General features: G+C 39.5%; 3 protein-coding genes across 3 annotated transcripts in view; 2 read left to right on the top strand and 1 right to left on the bottom strand.

Annotated features, from left to right (window-relative positions):
* cacna2d3a (calcium channel, voltage-dependent, alpha 2/delta subunit 3a) overlaps positions 1–19886 on the bottom strand; it is an 893404-nt gene extending 873518 nt beyond the window's left edge. The window contains exon 1 of the mRNA XM_059944148.1: positions 19854–19886. The gene's annotated coding sequence lies outside the window, so the exon portion shown is untranslated. The remainder of the gene's footprint in view (positions 1–19853) is intronic.
* On the top strand, positions 1539–8671 carry selenok (selenoprotein K). The gene is made up of 5 exons (XM_059944152.1): positions 1539–1634; positions 4866–4956; positions 5568–5654; positions 7406–7492; positions 8332–8671. Exons 1-5 carry the CDS (start codon positions 1616–1618, stop codon positions 8333–8335), a joined length of 288 nt encoding a protein of 95 aa, XP_059800135.1. The 5' UTR covers positions 1539–1615; the 3' UTR covers positions 8336–8671.
* Positions 19887–19919: 33 nt separating the features above from the next.
* Positions 19920–22594, top strand: part of actr8 (actin related protein 8) — a 28576-nt gene continuing 25901 nt past the window's right edge. Inside the window, exon 1 of the mRNA XM_059944147.1 lies at positions 19920–20137. Within this exon, the coding sequence (XP_059800130.1) occupies positions 20024–20137 (114 nt within the window). The 5' untranslated portion in view covers positions 19920–20023. The remainder of the gene's footprint in view (positions 20138–22594) is intronic.

The following is a 22594-nucleotide window of genomic DNA, read 5'->3' as shown; positions in this document are numbered from 1 at the left end:
CACTAATTGTCCACCTTTTCATTAATTCTATTATGGATATTGGATTTTCTGAGGATGCCCGCAAGAAAATTAATCTCAGGGTTGCATGTGGTGACATACATGTACTTGGATAATGAACTTACTTTGAGCTTTATTGTGTAATAGGAGTAACTGGAGTTGAGACCATAATGGATCCATCATGATCATACTTAATGGTGAGGCTAACTTGAAGAGCTGCATAACTCACTCCTGCTTCTACTTACTTGTGTTCTTTGGAGTTCTCTCCATCAAAGGGTATTTGAATATTTTGAATCAGAGCTAAATAGACTGTTCACAAGGGAATGTAAAGTACTCAAGTAGAGTGGAATGAGGAGTTAAAGTTACAATCAAATTGGCCATAATCTAATTAAATGTGGAACAGGCTGGGTGGGACTAAGAGAAATTGTCAGAGTAATACTATAAGGCTATTTCCTCTGACTGGAGAAACTAGAGCAGAGGGAGTAATTTCATATAAAGGATCTGGAATAAGACAAAAATCTTTCCTCAGACTTTCCTTTTGACTTTTTGGAAAACATTAACTTCATGAATATGGATGGCTTGATGCCAATTATAATCATAGTTGAACTTGATTTTGGGGCACTGTCAAAGTCAAGGTTGATGGTGGATTGGACCAGAAAATAGATTGAAAATCCATCATAATCCAGGATGGCAGAGGCATTGTGTGAACAAAATTGACTGGTTGGTCAATATGATAATTTCAGTGCTGAACGATGCTTTGTAACTAGATTCAAATAAGCGCCAATGTGGAAGGATACAGAATTGGAATTGGAAACTGGAATTGGTTTATTATTATCATCAGATATACCGTGATGAAGTGAAAAGCTTGTCCTCATACTGTTCATATAGATCAAATTATTGTCCTGTGCACTGAGGCAAGATCATAACGAGTTAGATCACGAGGTCAAGAGTTCATCCTATCACACTAGAGAAATAATTAAGTCTTAACAGTAAGGTGGAAGCTCTCCTTCAGCATCATGTTACGTACTTCCAGGTTTTGTAGCTTCTGCGCGATGAAAGAGGGAAGAAGATCCTAAGCAGCAATGACAGGATAGATGTTGAGATATCACGTGAGAGCTTCGGGAGGAGTAGGTTGATTATACTGGCTGCTGATTACAGATACTTAAGACATATCTAACCGAAAGTAAAATGAAAAATGCCGGATGTGCTCAGTAGACAAGACAGTATTTGTGCAGGGCAAACTGAGTTAAGTTTCCTGATGACAGATACTGAATTGAAACGTTAACTCTGAAAACCTGTCCACAGTCAGCACCTGACCTTCTATGATTTTCCAGCAATTACTACCTGTCAAATTTTCAACATTTGGAATATTTTACTTTTAACACGAGAAAATGTTGCTTTTTACCCCACGATTTCTGAGTTAATTGGGAAAAGGACTGGTTTGTGACAGCTGACTAGAATCTTGCTTTAATCCACGTCTTGATCTTCACTGCGGCAGAGACGGAGTTACACCGGAAGTAGTATTTTCAAACATGGCCACGGTGAAAGCGCTCTATCGCCCTCTTCGTGAGCGGAAGGAAACGAAGAGAAACCGGATGCGACGGCAGAAGGACGGAAAATGGTGTACGTGTCCAACGGTGAGAAGGAAATATCTTTGGAGTGCTGGGGGGATCGATGGGGTTGTGTGTGTTTCGGATACAGGCTCGCGGTAATGGTCGGGGGTTAATGGAGTGTTGTGGATGTCAGTCGGTGGCTCAGTTTTTGCCTCAGAGACACCGTGTGGATGTTTCCTGCTTGAAGCAAAACACAAGCAGGCGCTGCCAGTAGTCATAGTCACGGTACAGCCTCTTCCCTCGTCTCTGCGCACTCCTGCAACATCCACTGGGATTCGAGCTAAAATCTTTTATGTGGAAGGCGGGGTAATGGGGGGTAATTTAAAATGAACAACAACATTTAGATAATGCCTAAATAGTAAGAATTTAAGATAAAACTATACAGTCAATTACTAGGGGAAGTTGACCAAAAATACTTAACTGCACTTTATTCGGCATTTTGTTATTATTTCACCGTGCACTGCCTCGATGCACTATGTAATGAATTACTCTGTATGAACAGTATACAACACAAGTTTTTTCACTACATCTCCGGTTGATGTAACAATAACAAACCAATTCGATTACAAGTTGATCAAGGGATCTATTAATTGGACCAAACATTACAAAGCTCAGTTCAACATTTGATCCTAAAGAAGAAAAAAACAATCAAAACTGAGTGTGTGCTCAGTGCTTGACAGATGCATAGTCAGTTAGCAAAGGCCTGGGTTCTAATCAGGACACTAAAGAATCACTGCCTGATGGGCAGGTTGAAACAAGAATATTGACGCCAGGAAGATGACGGTAGAGTCTAATGGGATCGAGGTACAAAGTTCAAGTTATAGGCGAGAACCCCATTTTTAAAAATGGTACTTTAAATACCTGCAGCTGCTGGCTCACTGGTGCTTGATCACAACAGAACCTGCAGCGACATAGTTAAATTTCTGCCACTGACAGCCAAATTAATGTTATTTGGGGTCATTTTCTGTATTAATGATGAAAATTTTATTTTCATATCTGTGATTGTTCTAAAATAAACCAATTCTTATTAAAGAAATGGGTAAGTTATCTATACCAAATAATGTATAATCCTTAAGTATTTTATTATGATTTAAAAATAACAATTTAGCACATTAAAACTTTGTAGAAGCAGTCCCAACACCGACCCCTGCAGAACACCACTAGTCACTGGCAGCCAACTAGAAAAGGATCCTTTTATTCCCACTCGCTGCTTCCTACCAATCAGCCAATGCTCCAACCATGTTAGTAAGTTTCCAATAATACCACGGGCTCTTGGTAAGTAGCTTCATATGTGGCACTTTGTCAAAGGCCTTCTGAAAGTACAAATATACAACATTCATTGCATCCCCTTTATTTATCCTACTTGTAATCTCCTCAGAATTCCAACAGGTTCATCAGGTGAGATTTTCCCTTAAGGAAATCATGCTGACTTTGTACTATCTTGTCCTGTGTCACCAAGTACTCCATAACCTCATCCTTAACGATTGACTCCAACATCTTCCCAACCACTGAGGTCAGGCTAACTGGTCTGTAATTTCATTTCTGCTGCTTTCCTCATTTTTCGAGTAGAGTGACTTGCAATTTTCCAGTCCTCTGGCGCCATGCCAGAGTCCAATGATTTTTGAAAGATCGTTACTAATGCCTCCACAATCTCTACCGCTATTTCTTTCAGAAACCTAGGGTGCAGTTCCTCCGCTTTGGGTGACTTGTGTACCCTTAGGTCTTTCAGCTTTTTGAGCATCTTCTCCCTTGTAATAGTAACTGCACTCACTTCTCTTCCCTCACACCCTTCATACCTGGGACACCGGGAAGACTGTTGCAAAATTCTCATTTAGTTCATCGGCCATCTCCTTGTCCTCAGTTATTACTTCTCCGGCCTCATTTTCTAGTGGTCCTATATCAACTGTCATCTCACGTATTTATTTCATACTTGATAAAGCTTTTACTGTCCACTTTGACATTGTTAGCTTGCTTTCATATTTCATCTTTTCCCTCTTAATGATTCTTTTAGTTGCTCTCTCAAGTTTTTTTAAAAGCTTCCCAGTCCTCTATCTTCCCACTAATTTTTGCTTTGTTGTAGTCCTCTCTTTTGCTTTTACACTAGCTTTTAATTCTCTTGTCAGCCATGATTGTGCTATTTTGCCATTTGAGTATTTCTTTGTTTTTGAAATACTTCTATCCTGCACCTTCTCATTTCCCCAGAAACTCACACTATTGCTGCTCTGCTGTCATCCCTGCCAGCATTTCCTTCCAAGATACTTTGGCCAACTCCTCTCTCATACCTCTGTAATTTCCTTTACTCCACTGAAATACTGCTATGTCAGACTTTCCTTTCTCCCCACCAATGTAACTTCTGCACTTTTCCTAAGCCGCGACTATTTTCTATTAAGTTATGATCTAACTTCCTTTGGTCCATTTCTCTTGAAAGCCATTTTAATTGCAGAGAGCTGGATTCAAAGGGCAGAAAAGCCGTCTGTGTAGTCACCTTTGTGCGACTCCGCCTTACATGCTTGTATCGATTTCAGCAGAAAAATATATTAAAATGTTTTAAAAATAACAGATGTATTTGTATGCAGAACCCTGAACACTTACGCTCGGTCCACCAGAGAAAGCAGGATCTCCCAGTGGCCACACATTTTAATTCCACGTCCCATTCCCATTCTGATATGTCTATTCACGGCCTCCTCTACTGTCAAAATGAATCCAAACTCAGGTTGGAGGGACAACACCTTTTATACCGGCTGGGTAGCCTCCAACCTGATGATATGAACATTGTCTTCTCTAACTTCCGTAAATGCCCCTCCTCCCCTTCTTACCCCATCCCTGACATATTTAGTTGTTTGTTTCTTTTCTCTCTCTGCCCATCACTCTGCCTGTTCTCCATCTCCCTCTGGTGCTTCACCCCCTCCCCCTTTCTTTCTCCCGTCCCATGATCCTTTCCCTTCTCCAGCTCTGTATCACTTTCGCCGATCACCTTTCCAGCTCTTAGCTTCATCCCACCCCCTCCAGTCTTCTCCTATCATTTCACATTTCCCCCTCCCCCACTACTTCCAAATCTCTTACTATCTTTCCTTTCGGTTAGTCCTGACGAAGGGTCTCGGCCCGAAACGTCGACAGCGCTTCTCCCTATAGATGCTGCCTGGTCTGCTGTGTTTACCAGCATTTTGTGTGTGTAAATGTTCACTGGAATGTTTCTTCATTGCATTATCGTATACTGACAGCAGTGTATAAACACTGAATTGCATTCTTTTGCAGGACAAGTTGTGGATAACAGGAGTCAAGCACCATGGAGCTTATCATCAATTACTCAGTTTTTCTGGGGAATAGTGGAGTTTATTGCATTTTTGTAAGTATCAATGTGTACTACTAAGAAGGGAAAATCTGCAGATGCTGGAAATCAGAGTAACACATAAAATGCTGGAGGAGCTCAGCAAGCCAGGCAGCATCTATGGAAAAAAGTGCAGTTGACGTTTCAGGCTGAAACCCTTCTGCAGAACTGGAGAAAAGAAGCTGAAGAGTAGATTTAAAAGGTAGAGGCCGGGGGAGAGAGGTGAAACCTGGAGAGGGAGGGATGAAGTAAAGAGCTGAGAAGTTGATCGTCTCCCTTACCTCCCTCTGGTGCTCCTTCCCCCCCCCCCCCCCTTCTTTCTTCCATGGCCTTGCTCTTTCACCAACTTGCCACTCTTTATATCATACCGCCCTCTCCAGGTTTCACCAATCACCTAGTGTTTCTCTCTTTCCCCCCGCCATCCCCTCAATGTTTTAAATCTACTCCTCAGCTCTTTTTCTCCAGTCCTGCCAAAGGGCTTCGGCCCAAATCGTCAACTGTACTTTTTTCTGTAGGTGCAGCCTGGCCTGCTGAGTTCCTCCAGTATTTTGTGTGTGTTGATGTGTACTACTTTTTCTTTCTTAAAAATGCAAAATCTCTGCTGAAAAATATTTTTGTGTTACATTTAGCTTTCGAACATTGTTCAATCCATCTGGAACTGACCTCAAAACATCTGGAAGTCAGACGTCCTGGCGTAGACCAGACGATGGAAGAGGGTAATTCTAAGTTAAAATAGAGAATGTTCATTTTTTTTAATATTTCATCGATCTCTTAAATCTGTCCTTACATGTACTTTACTGAAAATGAAAGTTGATAAGGAGTTTATTCCATGGCTCTGTGTAGCCTCTGATATATCAGCGAAGCTTTTTATTGCAAGGCAAAAGAAACTCAGAAGTTATCAGAGCAATGGTATTGAGAGCAACCAGTGGATTGATGGATTTTATTTCGGAGAACAGGAAAACTAACTGCAATATTTCCATTCGGGTGCTGGGAAAGTGAGCTCCAGTGCCCTGGCTGTTCAATATATCCAGGGTGGGCAATGATACAAAACTAGATTGGCAGTACAGGTTGTAAGGAAGAGCTTTGAGGTATCTAAAGTAAGTGAGCGTGGGTGTGGCAGGCAGAATACATTGCAGGAAGACATAAAATTGTCCACTTTGATAGGAAAGTTTTTTTTAAGGGTTCAGAGGAACCTGCATATCCTTGTACAGGAATTGTTGCATCTGCTTTGGACTTCACTACAGTTGGCCCTCCTTCTCTACAGGTTCCGCATGCATGGATTCAACCAACCGCGGATTGGGAAAACTCGGAAGTTCTCTTTCCAGCACTTGTTTGAGCATTGTTTGCTTCGCATCTTGTGTACAGACTTTTTTCTTGTCATTATTCCCTAAACAATGCAGTACAACTACTATTTACATAGCATTTACATTGTATTAGGTATTATAAGTAATCTAGGGATGATTTAAAGTGTACGGGAGGATGTGTATAGGTTATATGCAAATACTACGCCACTTATATAAGGGACTTGAGCATCCGCAGTGTTTTGGTACCAATCCCCCGTGGATAAGGAGGGCCAACTGTACCAGTACAAAAAATGCTTACCATGATAATAGGACCTTGATCTACCTGCATCTGGAATGCTGTGTCTGATATCCTAAATATTTGATATATTAGTGATGTCTGATCCTGAAGGCTGGCTATAACTGCAATAAAGCAGTGCACTGAAAGTTCAGCAGTTACTCTCTGGAGATAGGAAGGAGATGGTGGCTGGGTCTTCCTGAGAGGGGGGAATGAAACACACTGAACCTTCATGTTCTTTCGTTAAGAACAAGAGGTGTTTGTATTGAAACATTCAAAATTCTCATGGGGCTTGCAGATAGATAGAAAAATAATTTTAAGGGTGTCCTGAATCAGAGCTCATAAACTCAAACTAAGGAGGTGTGTTATTCCAAACTGAGATGAGAGATTTCTTCAAGAGGTTTGAAAAGACTGAGATACTGAATCTATTTAAGATAATTGTGGATATTATGGAAATATGGTTAGTATAAAAAAAGTGAAGATCAGATATAATCTTGTTAAATGGTGAAGCAACATGAGGGACCGAATAGTTCTCTCCTTTTATTTCCAGTACAAAATTTGCATTTGTTAAATACTGGTTTCAAGAACCCTTAATAACGTTTCTTCCTGTCCGAAAGCTTTCAAGCAAGTTATAAAATGATGCAGTAAATGTCACTCATAATTTACTTTCTTCTGTCAGTATGCTGCTTGAAATAGATTAAAGTTGAGGATGGAAGTTGGAATAAACATTTGTGTTTAAGTAAAAGGAACCTTAAATACACTGACATAAATAAATATTAATATTTTAGGTTGTTTGTTAGAAGTTGTGCAGTATGATTTCAGATTATTGATACTGTATCCTATTATTTCTATCTTCATTTTGTAAAACAATTAATTAATTTTTTTAAAGGCCACCTGGAGCTCCACGGAGAAGAATGGGTCGAATAAATCATGGAGGAGGTCCAGCACCACCTCCAATGTCTGGAGGATGAGGAAGGTATGCAATTGGTGTTTGCAAACAAGAATTTGTTGGTATTGGGTTATTCCGTGGCTGCAAGGTGTACCATTACTGAAAATAATGATTACTTCATCAGCAACTTCTGAATCAGTTATCTTTGTCCTCCTGGGTGGGTTTAAGGAAACATTTTGGTATGATTTGTAAATATCCCTTCAACAATATGGGTCATTATCTAGAAGTTACTAGCACAGCAGAATTGTTGAATTGCTGCAGATATTGAAGATATTGCAGATATTGGCTGCTTTACTGCCAGCACCACAATGGCATTTAGGGATGGACAGATTTTAGCTCTACCAGTATCACTCACATATAACAAACAAATTAAAAGTATTAAGATTACAAACTTTGTTTTTAACTTGCTCTTCTTTACTTTGTTTTCTGTCTTGTGCAATATTTGATAGTCATGCATTTTGGCAGGCTTAAGCAGACTGTAAATCAATGTTTTGTTGCACGCAAGCAAAAAGATAATTAAATCATCAGAGCCAGTATCACAAATGGTCATTGTCCTTATTCCATGTGAGTGCTTATGGTATTTATTTTGCAATCTTTTAAGAGGTGCTCATTTGCTTATTAAACTTGTACTCAACCATCAACTTATAGGTGTTAGTTTGTAGTGTAATCAGTTAAATAGTTGTATTTAAGATACAACTTTGTCACTTTGTTCTGCTTATTAATGTGACTGAACTGAGGAAATTCAAGGCCTAAACCACTGTTCAGTAGCATTATGAGAATCTTGTTGTTCAATAATTATACAACGGAATAGGTCTTTGAAAGAATTTAGGGGTAAAAAGTGACATTTTTGTAAAACCTCTTTACAGGTAAATGCCTGCTTTCCAAAGCAGGCACCAGCTCATGCATTCATCATGATGTGAGAAGATTGGAAAAAACTGGAACGGTCAAGTTTTACTAATATGAAGGGGTGAATGCACTTGTCCATGCAGAAGTTTTGCCCTCTGTTAAACGCAGCGGATAATGATGTTGTGCCAGGAACACCTGAATTCAAAGGTTCTGATACAATGGAAATGCAACTGCATGGTATCTCAGAAAAAGGATTTCTTTTCACATATTTTCAGACTTCTACTTGAATTATCTTATATTGAACTGAACTGCTGTTCTTCGTCTTTCCATTAATAAAGTATTTAAAGTGTTGGCCTACAATAGTGTGCTAAAAGTTAATAATACATTAATATTTTTATTAGCTACACTTGTAAAACCTTACTGTTATGCTCAATAGCCTCCCTAAAGAAAAGGCAGAGGAAATTCCCATAAATAAAATAGAACTACCTAACAATTGATGTAGTTTAACAAAAAATAAACACCAGACCATACGTGTGTGTGTGTGAGAGAGTGCGCACACTTGTACATACATGTATATAGGAGATACAATCGAAACACACATGCACTTACTATACATCACTTCTAGGACCACCAATTCTTATAATGCACTGGCACCATACACATATCTGTGTGGTGTTTCACAGGCAGTAATGCAAGCCGTTTGTCCCATAAGAACAGAAGAAATTATGAACAGGAATAGGCCACCAGGTACCTCAAGCCTGCCCTGTTAGTCATTATATTAATGGCTTTTCTATGCTACCTTCAACTCCCCTATTGTGACAGTTCCCTAATGTTATTTATCTGTGTAAACTATGTTTAATGAACTGCTTCCACCATCCTCTAGCCGATAATTCTGAAGATTCACTATCCTGAGGAAAGAAATTTCTATCTACCTCAATTTTAAATGACCAGCTCCTTGTTTGCCGCTCCCGCACTAATGGAAACATCTCAACAGCTCCCCAATGAAATTCTCTCATCTTTGAATAAGATGGCACCTCAAATCTCAAAGAATACAGACCTAAACTGTCCAATGTCTCTGGACTGAATATCCCAGGAATTAGCCTAATGAATCTCCTTCCGATTTCTTCCAGTATTACTATATCCTTTCTCAAAATAACTGTACAATATTTCAGGGGTGGCTTCATCTATGTCTTGTACAACTTAAAGCCCAACTCTGCTATTTAACTTATATACTGATTAGGCCTACTTGCAAAAATTTAGATTCACGTACACTAGAACAGATATATTTCTGAACATTACACTTGTGCACTCTGCCTTTTCAATAATGACCTGCTTTTTGATTTCTATTACCAAAGTCCTTGACCTCCCAATTCCCACATTGAACAGCATTTGCCAGTTATTTCTGTAACCTATTGCTCAGTCAGTGTCCTCATCACAACATGTCCATAAGACCTGGGAGCAGAATTAGGCCATTCCACCATGGTTGATGTATTACCCCTCTCAATCCCATTTTCCTGCCTTGTCCCTGTAATCTCTGATGCCCTGATTAGTCAAAAACCGATCAACCTCAGTCTTAAATATAGACAATAGACAGTAGGTGCAGGAGTAGGCCATTCGGCCCAATGACTTGACCTGAACAGCATCTGTGGTAAAGAACTCTACAGATTCACCACCCTATGGCTAAAGAAATTTTTGTCATCTGTTCTAAATGGATATCTCTCAATTCTGAGGCTGTGTCCTCTGGTCCTAGTCTCATCCACTATAGGAAAAATCCTCTCCACGTATACTCTATCCGGACCCTTAAATATTTGATAGGTTTAAATGAGATTTTCCTCTCCCCCCTCACCCCCCAGCAATGTTCTAAACTCCAACAAGTACATGCCCAGAGCTATCAAATATTCCTCATACATTAACCCTTTCATTCCTGGGATCATGCTCATGAACCTCCTCTGGACTCTCTCCAATGCCAGCACATACTTTTTTAGATAATGGGCCCAAAACTGCACACAATACTCTTAGTTCAGTCTGACCAATGCCTTATAAAGGTTCAGTATTACCCTTGCTTTTGTATTCTAGCCCTCTCAAAAAAAATGCTAACATTGCATTTGCCTTCCTTACCACCACATCAACCTGCAAGTTAACCTTTAGGCTGAGTTTTGAATTTCTCCGTTTAGAAAATAGTATGGGCCTTTATTCCTTATGTCAAAGTGCATAACCATGCACTTCCCTACATTATATTCCATCTGCCACTTCTTTGCCCATTCCCCCAATCTGTCTAAATCCTGCAGAGACGCACTGCTTTCTCAGAACTGCCTGCCTCTCCTCTTAGCATCGTATCGTCTGCAAACTTGGCCATAAAGTCATCAATTTCCTTCATCAAAATCATTGGCATACAGCGTGAAAAGAAGTGCTCCCAACACAAACCCCAGCAGCACACCACCAGTCACCAGCGCCCAACCAGAAAAGGACCGCATACTTTAAATTAGCCCAGAATAGGCTGTTCCGACCCTTGAGCCACACCACCCAGCGACCCCCAATTTAACCCAAGCCTTATAAGGGTCAATTTACAATGACCAATTAACCTACCAACCAGTACATCTTTGGACTATGGGAGAAAACCCACGCAGTCAAGGGGAGAACTTACAAATTCCTTACAAGCAGCAGCGGGAATTGAACCTGGGTCATGGGTACTGTAAAGTGTTGTGCCAACCACTATACTACCACACTATTCCTGGTATTGTTTGAACAAGCTATTTGAATATCAACTGTTCGTGGAGTGACTTGTCATTATTTTCCCAGTCCACCTTAGACAAATCCACCTTCATACCATTCTAATTTCCCTTACCTAAATTAAAAATTAAAGTTTTGGTTCTTGGTGTCCTCCCTCAGGTTGCATTTAACTATTATTACAGTTGTGGTCATTACTTCCTAGCAGTGGTTAATCTATTAGATCTCTTACTAATCCTTATTCTCTGCACATGATCAGATATAAAGTAGCTTATTCCTGGTAAGATTTCATAACACACTGTTCAAGAAGGAATCCCTGACTCTGTATACAAAATCTTCTTCTGTGATGCTCTTGCCAGTATGGTTCATCCAAATAATAAAATTCCCCATGACAACTGCAATTCTTTTTTCCCCCCATTTATGCTCTATCAGGAGGTTACATTTTGAGGGCTCAGAGTATTCCCAGCTGATTGTTCTTTCCTCTGCTATTCATGGGTTCAACCCAAACCAATTTTACGTTATTATCCACTGCCTCTATATCACAACTCAATACACACAAAATACTGGAGGAATTCAACAGGCCAGACAGCATCTATGGAAAAAAGTATAGTTGATATTTCAGGCCAAGACCTTTTAGTAGGTTGCTTGGATTTCCAGCAAGAGCAAATTTTCGCTTGTATGCAATGTCACAATTCAATTTAGTTTTGATACCTTCCTTGATTAACAACAATATTGTGTCACCTTTTCCTTTAGTCTGTTATTTTAGAACACTGTATAGCCTGGAATATTGAGTATCCTTTTCTTGTGACTGCAACCAAGTCTCTGCAAAAGCTTTTAGATCATACTGTCAGCTATCTTACTGCAAATCTGCTTGTATTCAAATAAAAACCATTAAGCTGACTTTAAACCAACTGGATTTGCTTTGTGCTGCATGCTTTGTTTACATTTTCTGCCCAGTGTACCACACTTTGCCAGTTCCCCACTTGTCATTGTGCTCTCATTTCCACTAGATTTATTAAGCATCCCATTCTTGGAGCCCTCCCACCTTACTATTACAATGAAATAAGCTTTCACACACTGTATCATCCATATACAGTGCCTATAAGAAGTATTCACCCCCTGCCCGGAAGTTTTCATGTTTTATTGTTTTACAATATTGAATCACAGTGGATTTAATTTGGCTTTTTTGGAACTGATCAACATAAAGGACTCTTCCACGTTAAAGTGAAAGCAAATTTCTACAAATTGGTATAAGTTTATTACAATTATAGGGTTTTAGTTGGTCTCTCCTTGGACTTGGTGTGATTTTCTTAAATAGATGATTTAAATTAATGTTTTCCTGTGGACTTAGATTTCATCTATGTAATTTAGTTTACTTTTGAATAACTATAGAGAACTACAAATGGTCTTAATTTATTTGGGAGGCTTAGAGTTTTTTATTGAAGGTCTCCCTGTCAATTTACTGTATAGGACCTGCCTTTTTTTAAAACGGCTGATATGTACTCTCTTTAAATATAGAATTTCCCCCTTTTACTCTTTTTTCCCCTCAATTTGTCATAGTTTCTCGCAGGTAGATTAGTTCTTGATTATTATTTTGTATTAAGTTTTATATTCTTTCTGATGAAGTTGTTCCTATTTGTAATTTTGATTTGTAGTGCATAAATTAGTTAGTATCTGCCATATTATTTACACAGAGCTTATGTTAATGTTACGGAACTGGAAGTTGGTTTTTGGGGTGTCCTATTTTTTGTAGAGCTAGCTGCTTTTTTGGGTAGCCAGCTAGTTTTGGGTTGTGAGGGTGGGGTGGATTCTCCAGTACCAACACTATCTGTTGCTTTTTTTGTTTTTCCTTGTAAACCAGGACATGTTTATGTCCTGATTTTATTGATTTATGTTTATATTTTTGCTTCCAAATTGTTATTGCAATGTTTGATCTTATATATGCCAACTGCCTTTTACGGTTTAACAATTGATAATGGTTAGTCAATTGAAATTTGTGAGCTGGAATGTAAAGGGATTGAATCATCCTGTTCAAAGAAGAAAGTTCTTCGCCCATATTAAGCAACTTAAAGCTGACATTGCTTTCCTCCAAGAAACTCATATCCGTAGTTTCGATAATTCTCGGCTTATGTCAAAGTGGGTGGATCAACATTTTCATTCATCCTTCCTGGCCAAAGCTAGGAATTGATAAGAATTTCCATTCTTATCAACTCAAATGTAGTACTAGCTAACCTGTATGCTCCCAATTCTGACGATGTTAATTTTTTTGAACGCTTTTTTTCCTCATTACCAGATCTGAACCTATATTCTCTTATATTGGGTGGCGACTTTAACTGCTGGTTAGACCCAACATTGGATCGATCGTCCCCTGTTACCAGATTACCTACTAAATCTGCTTTAGCTATTCTCTCTTTTCTTTCTAACTATGGTATCTCTGATATATGGCGTTTCCTTCATCCTACTGAGAGAGATTATTCCTTTTTTTCACGTTCATCATACCTTTACTAGAATTGACTTTCTTAATTGATAATCAACTTATTTCATTTGTTCATTCTTGTGACTATCAGAGTATACTGATCTCTGATCATGCCCCAGTCCCTTTGTCTCTAAATTTTCCTGGTCTCCCTCAAAGGAATAAACATTGGCGCTTTAACCCGACTTTATTATCGGATGATGATTTTGTAAAATTTTTTATGGACCAGATAACTTTTTTCCTAAACACTAATACATCATCTGAAATTTCATCCCAGATTGTCTGGGATGCTATGAAAGCATATTTGAGGGGTTAAATAATTTCATATACAGCAAATCTTAATAGAAAGTCCTGTTCAGAGCGATTAGACCTGATTAATCAGATTAAAGAATTAGATCAATAATATGCTCAGACTAAAAACCCCGAATTATATAAGAAGCGTGTAGAACTCCAAACTAAATTTGACCTTCTCTCTACTCAACCAATTGAACGTCAACTCCTTGAAAGTAAGAGTCGCTTTTATATTCATGGTGACAAATCTGGCAAGTTTCTAGTTAATCAGTTGAGACGTTCTAAAGCTAAACAACATATTACAAAGATCTGGAAGGAGAACGGGGATATTACATCAAATCACTCAGAAATTAATGACTTATTTAAGAATTTTTATTCTCGGCTTTATTCCTCCGAATCCCTGAATGAGAATATTTCTGTTGACCTTTTTTTAAATAGCTTGAATATCCCTTCGATTTCATCTGATTCTAAAGCAAAACTTAATGAGCCTATATCATTAAAAGAAGTATCTTTTGCAATTTCTGCACTGTCGTCAGGCAAATCTCCTGGTCCTGATGGGTTCCCCATAGAATTTTATAAATCATTCTCTTCACTTCTTTTACCTCAGTAACTCTTAGTACTATCTGATTCGTTTAATTATGGTAAATTGCCACCCTCATTTAATGAGGCATGTATTATTCTTTTACTCAAAAAGGGCAAAGATCCAACAGAGTGCTCCTCTTACAGGCCGATTTCTTTGCTTAATGTTGATGTTAAAATTTTGGCCAAAGTTTTGGCTCATAGATTTAGAAACTGTTATACCCTCTATCATTTCTGATGATCAAACTGGTTTTATTAAAAATCGTCTTCCCTTTTTTAACATATGGCGTTTACTTAATATTTTATATTCACCTTCAACTGGGACTCCTGAATGCGTTACTTCTCTCGATGCGGAGAAAGTATTTGATCGTATAGAGTGATACTACCTCTTTGCGGTTTTAGAAAAATTTGACCTCGATCAAAGTTTTATCTCTTGGATCAAATTACTATATCTATGTCCTACCGCCTCTGTTTTGACTAATTCTCAACAATCCCAGTTGTTTAACCTTAAACATGGCGCCCGTCAAGGATGCCCCTTAAGTCCCTTTCTTTTTGATTTGGCTGTAGAGCCTCTGGCGATTGCATTTCAAAGTTGTCCAGAATTGACAGGGATCTGGAGGGGGGGTGTTGAGCATAAAGTTTCTCTTTATGCTGATGATCTATTACTTTTTCTTTCAAATCCATCCACATCCTTACCTCCAATATTTTCACTTCTTGGTCAACTTAGCCAGTTTTCTGGCTATAAACTTAATTTACATAAGAGTAAACTTTTTCCAATTAATAAAGTAGCACAAGCATTAGTATTTCGCAACCTCCCCTTTAAAGTAGTTGATAATCAATTTATCTTGGTATTAAAAGGAATTTTAAGAATCTTCTTCGTGAAAATTTTGCCAATCTTTTGTACTCTACAAAACAGAGTTTGTCACAGTGGTCACCTTTATCTATGTCCTTGGTAGGTCGTGTTAATGTTATTAAAATGTATGTTCTCCCTAAATTTTTATATTTATTTTAATCTATTCCAATTTTTATTTCTAAAACCTTCTTTGATTCCTTAGACTCTATTATTTTGTCCTATCTGTGTAAGGGTAAGCGTTCCAGAATTAACAAAACTTACCTTCAAAAATCTAAAAAAAGAGGGTGGCATGGCCTTACCTAATTTTCGTCTATATTACAGGGCAGCTAACATTCGTTGTCTTATCTTCTGGTCTTTTTTCCATAGCCAGTCTGACCGCCCTAAATGGATAGCAATGGAGCTGAATTCCACTAAGGAACTATCTATCTCTGCACTCCCTAGTAGTTTGCCTAGACTAATTGTTAATCCTCTTGTTAAACATACTCTGTGAATATGGGCCGAGTTTAGGAAATTTTATGGTTTCTATGGTTTTTCCCTTTCTAGCCCTATTTTACATAATCATCTTTTTCTACCTTCTATGCATGATTCAACATTTTATGATTGATATAGAAAGGGCATTAGGTATTTTGAAGATCTTTTCATTGATAATCGCTTCGCATCTTTTCAACAGTTTTCTGCTAAGTTTAATCTACCTAATGCCCATTTCTTTAGATATCTCCAAATTAGACACTTCATTCATCCTTTATTACCCAACTTCCCTGAGATGCCCGAGAAAAATGCTATGGACTTGTTTCTTTCTATTAATCCATTGTGTAAAGGTTTAATATCTTTTATTCGTGATAAGTTAGTATCCTTTGGATAAAATCAGAATGGCTTGGGAGCATGACTTTATCCCTTTATCTGATGAGGTTTGGGACTCGATTCTCAACTTCTCTTAACGCAACTTCTCTTTGTGCTCGCCACTGTCTTTTACATTTAAGATTGTTCATAGGGCTCATATGTCCAAATCTAAATTATCTCGATTTTATCCTAACATTAGTCCTCTTTGTGATAAATGCAAGTGGTGAGGCTTCTCTCATTCATATGCACTGGACCTGTCCTAGTCTAGAGAAATTTTGGAGGGATGTTTTCTTAACTTTATCCTGTATTCTGAATCGCCACTTAGAACCTAACCCTTTAATTGCTCTTTTTGGTTTCTTGGCTGAGACAGATATACGTTTGAGTTTGACTAAATGTTGAATATTATCTTTTGCTTCTCTCCTGGCTAAACGTCTAATTCTTCTTAGATGGAGAGATGTTGCCCCACCCACGCATGCTCAATGGCTTAACGATATTATGTCCTGTTTTGATCGTGAAAAAATTCATTACTCAATTCTTAATTCCGACATAAAGTTTCATAAGGTCTGGGGACCTTTTATTGAGTATTTTCATAACTTTCCTTTTGACTAAGTTTCTTTTTCAGTCCCTTGCTTTCAGCTTTTTTTGGTAGCAGGCATTATTACCTTCTGTTTTTAATTGTATTTACAGTTTTGGGGGTTTGAATGTTCTGATTTATATTTCCTATATTTTGCTCTGGATGGTTTGGAGTTTTTTTTTCTTGCGGGGGTGGGAGTGGATACTAACTTGACTTCAATTTGGGTGCTTTTTCAATTATTATATTCTGTATTATATTACCATTGTATGTTTATCTTGCACTGTATTAATTTCCTATTTCATTCTTGGGTTTTTTTTGTAGTGTTGTAGAAAATGCATAAAAAATCAATAAAAAAAGTTTATTACAATTATTACACACAATTGATTGCATAATTACTCACCCCCTTCAGGTCAGTATTTAGCAGATGCACCTTTGGCAGCAATTACAGCCTTGAGTCTGCGTGGATAGGTCTCTACCAGCTTTGCACATTTGGACACTGCAATTTTTCCCCATTCTTCTTTACAAAACTGCTCAAGCTCTGTCAGATTGCATGGGGATTGTGAATGAATAGCACTTTTCAAGTCCAGCAACAAATTCTCAATTGGATTGAGATCCAGACCCTGACTTGGCCACTCCAGGATATTAACTTTGTTGTTTTTAAGCCATTCTTGTGTAGCATTGGCTTTATACTTGGGGTCATTGTCTTACTGGAAAACATATCCTCTCCCAAGTCTCAGTTCTCTTGCAGACTGCATCAGGTTTTCCTCTAGGATTTCCCTGTATTTTGCTGCATTCATTTTATCCTCTACCTTCACAAGCCTGCTAGGGCCAGCTTCAGTGAAGCATCCCCACAGAATGATGCAGCCACCACCATGCTTCACAGTAGGGATGGGGTGTTTTGGACGATGTGCGGCATTTGACTTATGCCAAACCAAGCATTTAGTCTGATGGCCAAAAAGCTCAATTTTGGTTTCATCAGACCACAGAACTTTCTTCCAGCTGACTTTGTTCTGAGAAACAACCTTCAACTCATCACACTCCTACCTCCAAGTCAATTTTTAATCCATCTAACTAGCTTGCCCTAGATTCCATGAGATTTGACCTTCTGAACCACCTTACCATGAACCACCTTGCTAAGGTCCAAACATCCATTGTCCTACTCTCATCTGCCTTTTTGGTTACTTCTTCATAATACCCTAAAAGGTTATTTAAATGTGACTTCCTACATACAAAGCCATGTGAACTCCTAATCAGACTCTATCTGTCCAAATGCTGATAGATCCTGTCTCTCGGTTCCCTCCAGTAACTTGCCCTCTACTGGTGTTAGGGTGACCAGCTATAGTTCCCCGCTTTACTACCCTTTTTAAGCAATGGAATATCCTTAGCCACCATCCGGTCTTCAGGAACGTCACTAGTGGTGAACACTGAAGCAAATATCTCCACAATTTCCTCTCATTTTCCACAATTTCTGAGGACGCACTCAGTTGGGTGTCGTGAATTTGGCCACCTCAACAGACTGCAAGGCTGCAGATATCTCCTCCCTGGTAATATGAATGTTCTATAAAACCTCTCCATTTGTCTACCGAGCAACCATGACTTTCTCCTCAGTAAACAGAGGAGAAATATTCATTAAAAATACCACCCATCTCCTGTAGCCCAAGTCATAGACAGCCCTGTTTATCTCAAAGGGTATCTACTCTATCTAGCCATCCTTTTACATAACTATAGAACCTCTTGGGATTTTACCTAACCTTACCCACTAAATCATCTCATACACTCTCTCTGCCCTCAAATTTCCCTTTTAAGAGTATTCCTAAACGTTTTAGTCATCAGGAGACCCAAGGACCCGTCCCATCTTTTTTCATCACTATCTTAAAACTAATAAAATTATGATCACTAGAACCAAAGAGATCCCTGACTGTCATTTCATTTATTTGCCCTGCCTCATTCCCTAAATCGATATCAATAATTGCACCCTCACCCTCTATATACTGACTCAGGAAACTTTTGCTGGAGACATTTCACAAATTCCACCCCATCCAGACCCTTCACACCTCGGGAAATTAACATCTCCCACCAATACTATTGTTCTTACAACTGTGAGAAGCTCTTTTACACACCCACTCCCCAAGTTGCCTCTGACTACAGTGACCCTCCCCTCTTGTTTCTAAATTTTATCCATGTGGCCTTACTGGACAATCCCCTGAGAATGTCACCTCTGACTGCTGTTACGTCCTTCCTTATCAAAAAAAGACCACGCCTCCTTGCTAACCTGTGCCTCTGCCATGCCTGCAGCACCAGTGTCCTGGAATTCTGAGCTGCCAGTGTAGCCTTTCTCTCAGCCGTGTTTGTGTTATGGCTTGAACATTCCCAGTCCTCAGTGCCAACGCACACACACAGTTTGTCTGCCTTACCTGTTAAACCTCAAGCATTGAAATAAAATCAGTTTAATTAAGCATCTCTTTCCCTGCTTTGACTGTGTCCCTGGCTGTCCTGATTACTAGTCTTTCTCTCACTGACTACTTACTGCTTTATTCCTACTGCTCTGCTTATATAGTTTAATCTATCCAGTGTGACACCAACAAAAAGAAAGACATTGGTACCTCTCTGTTTCAAATGCAATCCGTATCTCTTGTATAGGTCACCTACCCAAGAAGAGATCCCAATGACCCAAGCACTCGATTCCCTGCCCCTGCATCAGCTCCTCAGCCATTTATCTGGTATGTTCTATTTCTGACCTTGCTGGCGCGTGGCACCGGGAATAATCCGGACGATCACTGCCATCAAAGTCCTGTATGGTAACGTCCAACCTATATCCCTATATTCATTATGCAAGGCTTCATCCTTGTTCTACATACGTCGTTTGTACCAACATGTACCACGACCTCTGGCTGCTCACGCTCCCCCAAGAGAATTTTCTGCAGCCAGAGACGCTCTTCGCAGTTTGCCCAGAATTTTACACATGCACACACAGAGCAAGCAACAGTTTTCTCTGCCTTGTGTCACAGGTAACTGGCAAATCCTATTGATATTTTACTTTTTATCCCTTCAGCTTATTAAATATAATTTCATACAACTGAAGTTAAAGCAGGTAGTTTGCTCCATTGAGGCAATGCTGCCTTGGTGATCTTCTGCTGAGGTACACGCACACACTGACGAGCAGCAGCAAACGCTATGAGAGGAATTAGCGGCACAAGATACGTACGGGCGGAGAACAACCTGCAGAAGCTCTGCCTGAGACACACGCTGACAGGAAGCTACACGGACACAGAGGCTGTAGGACACACGGAGACCGGAAACGCTCGGCGGGGAAGGGGCACTCACCGAAAAACACGGTCCCAACGTTTTTGGAGAGACCTGGTCGTGAAGGAAAAGATGACGCAAGTGGAACCGGACAACGGCAAAGAGAAAGAGAAGGAAAAGGAAAAGGAGCAGCGCGGGGTGAAGCGGCCGATCGTCCCCGCCGCCATCCCAGAGTCTGTACTCGAGGTGAGGCAAACCTGGTCCCCAGTCGCTCCGAGCCCTACCCATCCTCACTCTTGTCTCTAACTAACCCTGAGACACTCAGAATCTGAGTCTCCTAGTCCCCTTAACCAACCTGACTCACTGCATCTTATCCTCTCCAGCCTGAGTCTCCTTTTTTCCCCTCGCTTCTAAAGTGACTTCTTACCTATTAGTTTTCAGCCCTGTCATTAGTAATTCATTGCTCTCTTCAAGATAACATTGGCAAGAACTTTGATTGGGTTAAGGTAACAAATTATGAAGAGCCAGTTTGAGTTTTTTCTTTGGTGATCTTCTCTGTGCCAATATCAGATGCTTGCCTTCTGTGGGTTTGATTGCCAACTTCAGAGTGAGAGTAGCACAATTGCAAACATACCGTGCTACTTCTGAGCACTTATTAAAAGAAACTTTAGAAGAATTTGCACATGATTGAGACAGAATATTCAGAAGCAGTACTGTCCATCATAAGGAAGATGATTGTGATTATTGGAGGTTAATCTCAGCCTTGGAACACTGCTGAAGTAGGTTCTTCGAGCAGTATCCTAATTTCACACATTTTCAGCTGAGAGCCACATAATTACAAGCTGAGAAAGAGGAATATCTGTATAACACTGGATAATTTTTCCCAGTTGGTGCTCTTCAATAATAAGTTCAGGAATAAGATGCCACATTTAAATTGATTACTGATAATAATTTGCATGGATGGAAGATTAAATTAACAAATACACGGCAAAAAGTACGAATAAAATATTCATTATCGGTTTCATTAAGTGTGACTTACTTGGGTGGCTCGGATTATTGCTGGGGCTTCAGCCATTTTCAATCTTTTATTCTGCTACTCTTACTGGCAATTCTGATTCACAGAAATAAAAGCAAATTTTGAAAGAATGTGGAGAAAGTTTACAAGGATTTTGCTAGGATTTGAGGACCTGAGTCATCGGGAAAGTTTGAATGGATTAAGACTTTATTTCCTGGGGCACAGGAAATGAGGGAAGATCTTATAGTGGTATACAAACCAATGATGGGTTTATATACTCTAATGTTGTATTTCACATTTTCTCTGTGGTTGAGTGAGACTACAACTAGAGTCACAGGTTTAGGTTGAAAGGTTCAAAGTACATATGTCACCATATACTAACCTGAGATTCATTTTCTTGTGGGCATACTCAATAAATCCAGTGTAAAGGGGGTTTCTTTTTTTTTGGTACTGTTGGGAAAGGGTTTCTTTGTTAAAAGCAGGAATGTTTTTGTTGCGAGAGAGTGCTGGAAGCTTGTTTGTTACAATTTACTGATAACGAGAATGGTATTCCTTTGTAAACCAAATGGGGATTAATGTTCTTTCTTCTTCTGAGTCTGTAAGCTTTGGTTGACGGGCTTTTGGGCAGATCGGCACGAGGGGGTCGAGAGAGAAGACGCAATGCTGTAAGTTGGGCGAGGATCGGACCCCAAGCAGGGTCCGAGGCCGGGAGGTACTCCGAGGAGGGGGGATGAAGCTAGATGTGCTTGGTTGACCACTCGGAGGGTCCTGAGCTGCGAGTCGAGGAGTTCGGAGGGGATCAAATGGTGGCCAGAAGACTTCAGAAATTGAGCTCCAATGGTTGTGCACGAAGTGGTTTGGACTTTGATAAGTTTGGCACCTTTTCTTTATTTTTTTCTCTTCATATATACTGTATCGTTATTAATCACTTAGTTATAGTAACCTTTATAAATTGTACTCATTTAATCGCATATGGTGTACTGTCTGTTTTTGGGCGAGGCGGGGACATCACACAGCATCCACACCAGCTGATTACCCAGTTTGGCTGCTCCCCCTAGACAAAACGAGCTGGGCGAGCCTGAGGTGATCCAGGGGGTTACACCAGTAACCATAATAATGAAAGATCTCACCAACTGAGCGTACAACCAGTGTGCAATAGACAATAAATGGCAAATACAAAAAGGAAGAAATAATAATAATAAATATATTAGGAATAAATATCCAGAACATAAGATGAAGAGGCCTTGAAAGTGAGTCTATAGGTTGTGGGAACATTTCAGTGATGGAGCAAGTTATCCCCTTTGGTTCAGAAGCCCAGAACTTGAGGGGTAATAACTTTTCCTTATCCTGGTGGTGTGAGTCGTGAGACTCCTGTACAGCAGCAAGAAGAGAGCATAACCTGAGTGGTGAGGGTCCCTGATGATGGAAGTTGCTTTCCTGCATCAACATTCCATGTAGATGTGCTCAATGGTGGGGAGGTCTTTACCAAGATAGACTGGGCCAAATCCAATACTTTGTGTAGGATTTTCCATTGAAGGGCATTGATGTTTCCATACCAGGCTGTGATGCAGTCAGTTAATATACGCAGCACTACAAACCTATAGAAGCTTGTCTAAGTTTTAGGTGTCGTGCTGAATCTTCGCAAACTCCTAAGGAAGTAGAGACACTACCATACTTTCTTCATAATT

Source organism: Hypanus sabinus, chromosome 19 (assembly GCF_030144855.1).
Source record: "Hypanus sabinus isolate sHypSab1 chromosome 19, sHypSab1.hap1, whole genome shotgun sequence".
Lineage (NCBI taxonomy): Eukaryota > Metazoa > Chordata > Chondrichthyes > Myliobatiformes > Dasyatidae > Hypanus > Hypanus sabinus.
Note: the sequence above shows the minus strand (reverse complement) of the source record. Positions and strands in the feature narration are given on the sequence as shown.